Consider the following 12,046-nt stretch of genomic DNA (forward strand, 5'->3'; position numbering starts at 1 on the left):
GGCTGCAATAAATGGTGAAATAATGACATCACATTAACCTTTTCTTGTCCTTTTTATTTCCAGCCTCACCTTAACCTGCTATGAAGTAAGATCTGTGAATACTCGAAAAGGAAGGCTCTGGCATGTGAAAATATAAAACTACTGCCATTCATTGTTTGTATATGCAACCTACTGGAAGAGATGCCGTGAATATTAAGAGCAAAGATATAATACACAGCATCAGGTCATAACATGGTGGTGGCAGCAGGGGCTTCTGAGAAAGGACATCTATTAGAAAACTGTATCAGAAGCTTTGCAACAAAGGACAGGGAAGGGTAAAAGATTTAACTGATCTATTACATCAGGAAACTGCAAATGTAAATGTTGCAGCAAAGAGCTGATACTGCATATCAGATGTGAACACTGGCACTCCTGGTACTGTCACCTTATATACTATCCTGGAAAAAAAAAACAAAAACTCATGCTTCACGCACCTGTCCTCTCTTGAGACCGAAGTATCGGGCAACAGGATCTCCAGCCTGGATCCTCATCAGCTGATTCTCCCTTAGTTTGCTTGGCAGGGTTAAGGGGCACACCGCACAACAGGCAGTTAGTGAGGAAGAGGCTTTTTATTATTAGGTTACAGCATAACTGGATCAATTTGAAAATGGAAATATTTTCTTTGCTCCAGCTTCATCTCAATGGCCCAAAGAGGACATATTACTTCTTTTTTATATGAATTTGGAGGCAAGAGTTAGTCTCGACATTTTTCTGATCTAGACAACTACTTGTCCACGGACAATATTCACATGACAGAGACACGACGACAAGTGAGAAGGAAACATATACACTGTGTCATTTTGTGAATAAATCCCCCAAAATATGGCAAACATCAGCAGTGGCAAATTCTTTCTCTCTCAGAAATAATGCACTTAGGCGCCATACTGTGTACAGCACAGTAGTCTGTGTAACTACACTACATCTTTCAGCCCCTTCTGGCCATCATGAGGTAACACGCTTGTACATTTACCTTCTTCCTTTACTGCTATTCCTCCCTACATTGGTCAAAACATATGGGAGGAGTTGTAGAGTATTACCGCCGAAACAAGTTGTAATGTAGTTATATACACTATTGTGGTGACGGAACTTACCAGTTAAAAAAAAAAACTCCATCCTTTCATTCATGTACCAGTCAACTTCTAGTCTGTCAGAAGTTAATTTCTGTTTGGAATCATGCTGTCCACTATGAAAGGTTTATGATATTTAGAACATGCCAGGACTAACACAAAAGTTAAACGTAAAGGTGTCCGTGTGTAGTCCTACAAATCTCAGCTTTCGTTCCCACCAGCAAAGCTGCAATGAGATGCTCTCTTCAGGACTTAGTCTACAGGAGTCATTTTATTGAGCAAGCTATCCCTGGACACCTTTTATATATTTTTGCCAACTGAATACTTAATTCCCATAACAGTTCTGGCACTGTTGTGGAAATTATGTGTTTCTTTCATTTAAGGCACCATGCAAGCAGTACCTATGCCAAGTGGTTTGCAAATCACCTTCACAGTTAAGTATCTCATACAGGGGCAAACACAAGCACAATTAGTAAGCAGTGTCGCTATGCAATTCCAAAATCACACATCACTGTACTCACATTTGTTCACAATGGTCACTTCTTCGCTACAAATACATCATTCAGTAATGGCATTATTATTTATTATTATTATTATTAGAGGGGGTGGGTTTCCCCATGCACTTAGACCAATTATTGGTCCATTGTGCGTCCCCCTTTAATTTCTACTGTCGCCATACCCTACCGGTATTGGTGCGTGCTATCAGCCCCGTTCAGCCAACGAGGTCGGCCGTCGGTACATGATATTTCCCCCATCTACCAGAGGCATTGGAAACTACTTGAGCAGGAAATTGTTGCTAATTTTGCTCAGAGGTCTCCTAGAGACATGAGGATCTTTTACGTGCTATAAATCTAAGACATGGGATCCATGGCTTAAAGTCCCTCCCAGAGGACTTGTTCCCTGATTTTTTCCGCCCTTAAAAATTCCACGACCTCCGCCGGGTTTGAACCCGCGTACCTTGAGTCATGAGGTGGGAACGTTACCCCTAGACTACGGAGGCCGCTCAGTAATAGCATCATCAACTGCATCCCCAAAATTAACAACAGATATACAGGTCATTAATGTGCTATTCCATTTTTCATTTATTGCATGCATGTGTGCTCGCTCGTTCGCTCACATACAAGTGTTTCCTGTGTGATTAGAGAGGAAGTGAAATCCCAAATTTAGAGGGGAACTCAACTCTGACACTATGGCAAAGTCTGTTTTTAACAATCATAATAAACATGATGATTACTCTGGACACTGTTCATTTGTTTAAGCTTCCCCAAATGCAACGCTTTGGATACTGGACCTAATTCTGTAATGAGGCATAAGGAAAGGAAAGTTCCTACTTAGATGGGCCCCTCTGAAGAAGTCAATCATGATTACTGGACATCACTGTCCAAAATAATAGACACTTTTAACTACTGATATCATTGATTTCAGCTTATTGAATATGAACTTCATACATAAAACTTTAAAAGTAAAGCTGTCCCTGTGCTTAATTAATTAAGTACTATGCCATGAAGACATATGGGGGAGTAGAGGTATAGCTCCACAATTCCTGACCTCGACAGTAGATGGAGGTGAGTTATCAGCTTCACGCCCTGGTCACCTTACCTATGGGGAAACTGCCACCAGCACACACTGTGTATGAGGCTGGGTGGGCCCAAGAGCTGTGGAGAAGAGAAAAATCTTTCCTTGCCTGGAATCAAAGCCAGGCTATCCAGCCTGTAGCCCATCACTTAACTGACTCCACATAAAAACTTACATTAAGAAACATTCAACAAGGATCTACGTAAACTCCATTAATTCAAGGGCAACAATCAAAATACAAAAGTTCTAGCTTCTGTAATGTAACATTGCACAGTCCTTTGAAAGCCAACAAACTTACAGCATTACATCCCACATATCCATGCCCACCACTGCAGGACCTGCAAATCTTACAATCAAAAAACAAATCCGAGAATGTGTGTGTGTGTGTTCTCTTAAGTACCGAATCTTATTTAATCTATCTTACCAACTGAACACAAAATGTCATGATTGAGCGGATGCTTCCTATTCAAGACGTCCCAGGTTCAAATCTCAGCCCAGAGACCAATTCTCCTGCTTGAGGTTTTCTGTGGTTTTCCTCAGTCCTTTCAAATAAATAACAGGACAGCAACTGAAAACAGGCCATGACCGCTTCCTACAACATCCTCGTCAATCCCTTATTCACCAATTACCTTACCATTCCATGCTATAGAGTCTAGAGCCACTGACAGTCTTCAAATAAACCATAAACAAATAATGAAGTCTGGGCAGAAGATTTAAGTGTCCTTTACACCGATGTTGGTGGCAATACATTTCTCCAGAATGTTGGTATCTATCTACCAAACTAAAAGGTACCACATCTCAGAACATATCAATCTCCATGGTCAACCAGCACAAGAGATGTAAATATATAAGTAAGTAAATAAATAAATAAATAAATACATTAAAAGGATAGATTATAGCTAAGAGCTCTTGCTTTTCTTCAGGTGTCATGACAACATGTTCTGGCACCAGCTCATGCTCTGTGATGTTGATCAGTAACTCTGACTCCAGGAACTGTTCCAGGATGTACTTGGGGGCCATATCCACCAGAGACTGCAACATAAACACCAACTACTAGCAATACAATGTACATGGCATGAAAATGTGCAATGGGTGTGGAGGTGAAGCTCCATGCATTTTTTGGGTTACATAACATGTATAACAGACTAGTGCTCAGAAAATAATAGTGTTGTAATGTATAGTGACACAATGCGGACAGTCTTCCTGCAGTCAAGGTACAGAACTCAACAAAACCAAAGGCTCTAATGAAGATAAATGCTGACTGGGATGTCAACCTGCACAGCCAACCTATCAGACCAAACAGTGTCACATCCCAGAAGACAGTTATATTCATAGTCACTGCCACATTAACCTTAAATCCAGCTCCTCTAATGTGTAACTCTCACCCTAATGTGGTACATATGCTCTCATGTGAAACTTCTACACTCTGCACACACAGTCAAAGCCATTCCCAATCACCAAACTTCATTTCACTAAACAACAGAGGAAAACTAACACAATATGTAAGCGGCCTCCATAGTCTAGGGGTAACGTTCCTACCTCATGACTCAAGGTACGCGGGTTCAAACCCGGCAGAGGTCGTGGAAATTTTAAGGGTGGAAAAATTCAGGGAACAAGTCCTCCGGGAGGGACTTTAAGCCGTGGGTCCCGTGTCATAGATTTATGGCATGTAAAAGATCCTCATGTCTCTAGGAGACCTCTGAGCAAAATTAGGCAACAAGTTTCCCGCCCAAGTAGTTTCCAATGCCTCTGGTAGATGGGGGAAATATCAGGTACTGAGGGCCAACCTCGTTGGCTGAACGGGGCTGATAGCACGCACCAGTACCGGTAGGGTATGTCGACAGTAGAAATTAAAGGGGACGCACAATGGACCAATAACTGGTCTAAGTGCATGGGGAAACCCACCCCCTCTAACAACAACAACAACAACAATAATAATAATAACAACAGCAGCAACACAGTATGTACTATCATCTGGGATGTAAAGCCGTGTAGCCTTGCAGAAGTACCTTGACACTTTGGAGGAATGTCAGTAGAACACTGGATAATATGACGTTACACAGTACTCCACATAGTCACCTGTGTAAGAACCTTACAGCCAACATATTGTAGTTGTGTAATTGGGAGTGTGCAATACAGTGACACTTATATAGCTCCCGTACTGTGAATACGTATAGACTACTGAAGATAGAGAGAACAGATTATTGTGAATAGGGTTATAAATCGTGAAACCCCGCAACAGTGTAAACAGATTATTGTGATTAGGGTTATAAAGTGTGAAACCCCGCAGCTGTGTTATAAATAATTGTAGCCGAGATTTGTAGGTTGTGAAATAAACCAATTAACAATCTCTACGGCGTATTCAGTAACGATACACGTTACACTGGTGTCAGAAGTGGGATTTGAACTTACACATGTGACCAACAAGATCAGAACTCAAGACACGTTACAATATAATTCACAGGCTTCTGATGAAATGACCACCACAACAAAGAATGATGTAACTTGTATCATGCATGCCTCTGACAGTCTAGAAAAGGAATACATTATTATTACAGAAGATCTGAATCTTTCCTGCAAGAGAGTAGCCTACATTGGTTCCAATACCATCTTATAGTAGAAATTTAATTACATGAAATATCATACATCATAACGAACAAAAACTGTCAATTTAACGTAATCTGAAAAGATACAACATTAACTTCAATTTTATGACTTGAAATTTTAACAACGTAAAATATTTGTAAAAATATACATATTAATTTGCAAGAGATGTGGGGAATTTTTTATATATGGCCCGATAATGACCAAATAAAGAGGTAAAAAAACAGCCATAATGATGAATGACAAATACTGTATGTAAACTCTAAAGGTATATGTGCAACATTGGCTGTGTAGTGATGACATAATATAATACATATAAAATTAATTACAGAAATGGAAATTTTGTCTTCATACAGCCAGTGGAATTTGAAATATGTAAAATCCCATAAGACACGGTCTATTGTCAGCACAGATTGCCCTATAAACACCAACATTAGCGGGAAAGACTGGATGGTCATTTTCACACACACGGAGAAGAGTGTCTTGCATCCATCTGAGAAGAGACTGGTGGAAAAGAGAAAAATTCCTGTCCCTACCAGGATCAAGGGAATACACTCCTCACACCAGACACAACCCTGAAGACTGCAACCTGAATCTCAACTGCAAGCAGCATCTCTGTATGGCTGGGGAGGAGCTGGTGGGTTTGTGTTACCTGCTTGGCTGATGGGGTCATGCCTTGCTGCACCACAATGATGGCTCGGTGAATGTTTTCCTCCTGCATTCTCTGACAGTACGTCTTAATAGTCTTAATTCCAATCTTTGGCTCATCAGGGAAGAAAACGAACATCTGATCTGAAAAACAAAGAATTAAGTGTAAATATACACTTCTCTACCTGTGTCAATTGTATTTACTTATTTACCAGTCCACCCAGTACACTGATATTAGAGGGGTCACATCAAATATGTCATGCTGGGCTCAATATGCAGCTCAGATGGGGGAGGCAAGAAAATAGCCTTACATGGCTTAAATATAACTGTGTAAACAAATATTGTGATTCTCCCCTTTGGGGAAAACCTCCTCGTCATGCCCACTACAAAAGCATCACTTAATGGCCATGACAATTCCATGTTATAGGGTGACATGAATCTGGTAGATATTAAAAGTATCCTTGGAATCATGATCCTGAACTGACCTGTGGGATCATCATTGTGAGCCACAAGCACGATCAGATCACTTCTTGCTGGCCGCTTCTCACTACAATGCAACAAAAAAGTCTATTAGAATTAAATACATTACTACTTCCCAATGTTCCATTTAAAACAGTTTCACTATTCTTATTTAAAATAGATTAGTATGTACCTAGGTTTATCTCCAAATTGCTCTTTAAATTGTTCCAGTGTCTGATCCAATTCATCCTGAGTCACTAAATAACCTCGATCATGACACAACTGCAACAAAAGAAATTGTTCACTAAGCTTTACATATGCTGGGGCAAATACTAACATGAATGATTATCCTAGCAGTTGAAGTATTCATCAGGACAGACAACTGTAATAATAAAAGGCAGAAAACTGAAACAAATGTTTCAGTTTCAAACATAGTGAACAAAGGCCATCAGTTTGTGTTCAACAGAAAATGTATAATGATTTAGGCCAGTGTTGTGTAACACTTTTCCACCCAGAGCAACCCAAATTTGCCGAAGACATGTGACAGCTGGGAAGATGAATAGTTACTAGAAAAAAGGAAACTGGGCAAATCCGAAAACAGTAAACACTTTAAGGTTTAAAAACTGAATTCAATATATTGACTCTTTTCTATTAAAAAATGCGAATTCATAATTTCTTTAAGATGTTCGCGCCAATCTGAAAACCTTGTGACAACACAACAGCGTAGAATACCCTAAGCTTCCACATTATGTCTATTTACGTAAAATATTATATGGCCACTATTACAGGCAAATTAATTCAGAATCAGAAAGTTTAACGACACGTATAGCATATTAATATAACTTGCAAATAAAAACAAAATGGCAACATATCTGACCTAATGAAACAAAACATATATTTTGAAAACTGAATGCAAAAACTTGGTAAAACACGTAAAAAACTAGAATGATTACACAGATTAAATAATATTTTGAGACGTTCATGACCGGGCACGATTATTTTCCTTCCTTCAAAACAACTGGATGGATAACCGCCGGCAGTTTCGCGGTTAATACTCTGTTCCTTCACGTTATTACGCCATACGAAACTACAGACTGTTTTTATAATTTTAAAGCTAATCTAACCTAGCTTTCACATAGGACAAACAACACACATATTGTAATACCTGCATTACAGTCTTCCTGATTCTCCAGAGCTTGTAAGTTTCTGCTTCATCATCCATTCTCTGTATCACTAAGCAACACAAAAATTACTTTTACTTCCTTCTCCCTTCACAATGCATTCTATACCATTCCCGAACACAAGAAACCTCGCTTCTCACGCTCCTCGTGGTCCTCGTTATCGCTCGTTATCACGGGGATGCAACTCAATGCTATTGCCGGGCAACATAACCGCCGTGACGTCATGAAGCATCACTGCTGCCACGGTGCCCGGAGGCAGCTCTTTTGATATAAAAAAATGCCTGCCGCCAGTGACGAGGGCTCGGTCGGCAAGAAGGTATGCTATCATACCACCAGCATTTTTTTACTGCTCCCTCCCAAAAAAATCATTGATTCACCTCGTTATGCTCGTTATCCACGTTCGGTACACGTTATCGTCAACTTGCTAATGCATCCAACCACGCCATGTAAAATTTATCCTCGCATTTCTGTCATAGGTACAGCGGGAATTCCACGTGTAACATGCTTTCTTCACAAACATGTTTCGAAAACAACGCGGACAAGCAAATCCAACATACTAATAAATTAGCGACCCACAGGTTTACTTTCAAAGATTACGTGTGTAAACTATGGCAGCTGAAAATGACTGGTCATATTGCTCTATAGCAAAATTAATCGATATTCTGAAAGGGAGGAACCTCGTTAAGAATACAGGGGTGATAGACGCGCCATAGCTCAAGCGGCTTCCCACCGCGGCGGCCCGGGTTCGATCCTGGATCCGGTCAAGTGGGATTTGTGGTGGTCAAAGTGGCGCTGGGGCGGGTTTTCTCTGAGTACTTCGGTTTCCCCTGCCAATCTTCATTCCACCAAATTCTCCATCATCATAATCACCCGGGGCAGGTACAATATGCCAATCAGTGCCGCCGTGCCGGACTCCACCACCCAATTGGCGAAAGGAAAAAATACAGGGGTGTTTCCGCTGAAGTTGGAATGAAAGACCACAAATATATAATCCTTTGCTTTTCTGCTTGTTGGCGTTATCATTGTACTTTACTTCTGCAAAAATTTAAACCTGTGCATCAGGTACATGTTAACTGTTTGAACAAGAATTATAAGCAAGGATGGTCCATTAACTTTTTGGAACATTACTAACAAGGCTTTCAGAACTGAATGCTGGTTATTTTCTGTATTTCCTCTTCTTCAGCATTTCTAAGGTGATAACAGTCTGAACATAAACAACAGGATACCAACATGTAAATCTTTATAGTCATAAGATAATGTAATAAGTCTTCAAGACGTAGGATAGTAAGGTGATGACTGGATTCACCTGGCTCAAGATAGGAACTGTTGGGTTTAAAAAATGCCAAGGATTCTTGACAGGGAGAGAAACTATTAGCATCTCAACGGCCAGTTTCATGAGTTAATATTGCACTGTACATGATGAAACTATAGTAGAAGCAAAGCTTTAATTCTATACAGGAAGAACCATGATCTACACCTGACAAAACTGAGCAAGCCATCTTGTAACTCTAATTAGCCTGCTTAAACCTGCTCCCACAGCTGAAATTTTACTTTGCAATTAACAGTAATTTACAGCACAACTTCAGCTTCATTCTTCAAATAAGGCTCTTGCCTTATTACAATTACAAATGTACAGCAGGAAAGACTTCTCATGAAGTTCAAGTACAAGCAAAGTTACAAATGCACAAGACCAGTTCATGAAGGCAACGCTCTGAGCATTCTCAGCCTTACATCAGGTGGGATGGAGTGAATGGATTTGTGAGTCAGCTGCTTTACTTTAAGGAGCCAGGGACCAGCTACCCTTTTAGAGGAGGATTAATTATTAGTTATAGTGAGTTCTATTAAGAGTGAAGTTTTAGAATCAGAAAATGTGAAAACTTATATGGAATATTTTAAAGCATTATTTGCTAGGAGAGCAAAATAAAAATTACGAAAAGCCTAAGTGAGAATAAATGGTCTTCAGAAGTACATTACCAAAACCTCCTGAATGATGTGTGTACATGAAACATACAATCACTACAATCATTATAGGCCTGAAAACAAAAGAATAAAGTACCAGAACATCAAACTGAAAAGCTGATAAAATGTTTCCCTAAACCCAGCTGAAGACATTTTCACATGGTATCAGTAACTCTGCAGTCCACTGGTAACAAATTCTTAAGTGATAATAATGATAATAATAATATAAAAAAAAGGGTAGAGCTATCCCTGTAACAGGGCGTTGAAGCTCCCATATTTTCTAGACAATTGCCTCACAGATGGTAGTGAGGTTTCCTGTCTTGTGCACCAGCTAGCAGTCTTTTACCTCCCAGGTATATTCCTGTTAGAGGCTGACATGATCCCAGCACCACAGGGCAGCTGGAAGGATTAGGTCAACTGAGAAATCCAATAACCTAATCTAGAATTGAAACTGCGACCTTCCAGCTTTTAGCATAGTGCCTCAACCTAATATGCTACCACATGCTCCCAATTCAGAAGTAATAAAATGCAGAACTGAGAGCTATAAAATATAACCTTCTTAATAGACTTCTTAGCCTGGCTCATATGCTTTTTATTATAAGCTACAAATCAATTTTTCTACTTCTCTGATACAGTTCTAACTTGTACTACCATTTGAAGAGAATATGCTGAATCACATTCAAACTGTTCTACCTACACACAAATGTTCTGTATAAAAGAAAAATGACAGCACTCTGTGATGTAACGATGTGTAATCTCACAGATACAAACCTCAAAAACTACAACTCGAATGCCCTTCAATAAAGATTTATGACACTGTCATCAATTACACAGATCACTCAAAATTTCTGGGAGCCTGGCTAGATAAGCATCTGAGATGGACTATACATACGCAAAAGTTAGCAAACAATTTATGTAAAATATGTTTTGGCCTAAGAGTAGTCAGAAGAGTGACTGGATTAGAGACTGTCCGCACGTTATATTTTCCTTATTTCCAATCTTTGCTATCATATGGACTGATATTTTGGGGTAACTCAGTAAAAGCAAAATTGATATTTAAATTACAAAAGAGAGCTATAAGAGCTATGACCCAGGTCCCAAAAACAACTAGTTGTAAACAAATTTTCAAATCATTACATATATTACCTTTACCATCTTTGTATATATACGAAATTTTAATATACATAAAATCCAATTTAAATGATTTCACAACCAACTCAGGATTACACTCATACAATACAAGGAAAAAAGACGACTTACACATCGTCCCATGTAATACAAGTCTATACAAGAACAACTTTAACAATGTAGGAATTCGACTGCTAAATCATTTACCACTACATATTAAAGAGATACCAGTACTATTCAAGTTCAGAAGTGCTTTGAAAACTTACCTACTTAATCATTGCTTCTACAAAGTGGATGAGTTTCTCTTGTATGGGGCAAGCACTAGCTCTAATCAATTATAATCACATAAGTAATGAATAATTGGTTTTGGAATCGCTACTGCGCAGTTTTCTTTTCCCTTTTCCAGCAACCAAGCTAACACAGTGGAGATTTACCGGAACAGGCTACTCTGGAGATATGCAGACTTCAAGAAGCTTCACCAGCACTACAGAGACCAGGACCATAAACTACAGTGAAGCAACATACCAGACAATATTATCTCTAAGGCCGTGCCACAGCTTAAGCGGTTAGTCGCTGGCTTCCCACCGAGGCGGTCTGGTCCAGTGGGATTTGTGATGGACAAAGTGGCACTGGGGCAGGTTTTCTCCGAGTACTTCGGTTTCCCCTGCCAATCTTCATTCCATCAAACTCTCCATAACCATAACCACCCAGGATATATATCATTCAAATCATAATTTTATTATCTTTGTATACTATTATATCATTGTGTTATATATTGTATTATTATTATTATTATTATTATTACTATTATTATTATTACTTATTGTATTTAAAGTATTTGACTTGTCCTATATCATGTACAATGATCCATGGATATGATATGAAATAAATAAATAAATAAATAAATAAATAAGTGTTTCAGAAGAACACACCAATTCCATCTTCAGCACAGAAAAAGTGTCCTTCCTTCTGCTACCTTACCAGACAAGTGTGACATGCGCTCACATGCAAATAAATATGACTCTAGAAACAATTTACTCGCCTTTCATGGGCTACATGAAGGACAACTAAAAGATAAGAGTGATTTACTGTAATAGTACAGTCACAAAATATTGCAACATATCATCATGTGGAGTCAAAAGGTTACAATCACTTTTAAACCCAAACAACATTCACCCTGTAATCACTGATAAGCAATATATGAAACAACACTGGATGCATATCGATGAATATTCTCTATCTGGTATTATTAAGTAAATTCAATGATAGAAGTTTGGATGGCACAGACACATACCCTCTGAAATGATCAAAAATTTGAGGAAGGAAACACTCATGGAAAGAGACTAATAGTTCAAAGGTAATATCGAAAACTAAAGTTGAATAAAT

The 12,046-nt window shown here is 39.0% G+C and overlaps 1 protein-coding gene across 1 annotated transcript in view; it reads right to left on the reverse strand.

Moving 5' to 3' along the window:
• LOC111863279 (DNA-directed RNA polymerases I, II, and III subunit RPABC1) overlaps positions 1 to 7,769 on the reverse strand; it is an 11,124-nt gene extending 3,355 nt beyond the window's left edge. The window contains exons 1-6 of the mRNA XM_023849462.2: positions 7,558 to 7,769; positions 6,586 to 6,674; positions 6,419 to 6,480; positions 5,938 to 6,077; positions 3,578 to 3,713; positions 434 to 437 (exon numbers count right to left, since the gene is read on the reverse strand). Of these exons, the coding sequence (XP_023705230.1) occupies positions 434 to 437; positions 3,578 to 3,713; positions 5,938 to 6,077; positions 6,419 to 6,480; positions 6,586 to 6,674; positions 7,558 to 7,614 (488 nt within the window). The 5' untranslated portion in view covers positions 7,615 to 7,769. The remainder of the gene's footprint in view (positions 1 to 433; positions 438 to 3,577; positions 3,714 to 5,937; positions 6,078 to 6,418; positions 6,481 to 6,585; positions 6,675 to 7,557) is intronic.
• Between the last annotated feature and the right edge of the window lie 4,277 nt (positions 7,770 to 12,046).

The sequence above is a fragment of the Cryptotermes secundus genome, unplaced genomic scaffold (genome assembly GCF_002891405.2).
Source record: "Cryptotermes secundus unplaced genomic scaffold, Csec_1.0 scaffold929, whole genome shotgun sequence".
Classification (NCBI taxonomy): domain Eukaryota; kingdom Metazoa; phylum Arthropoda; class Insecta; order Blattodea; family Kalotermitidae; genus Cryptotermes; species Cryptotermes secundus.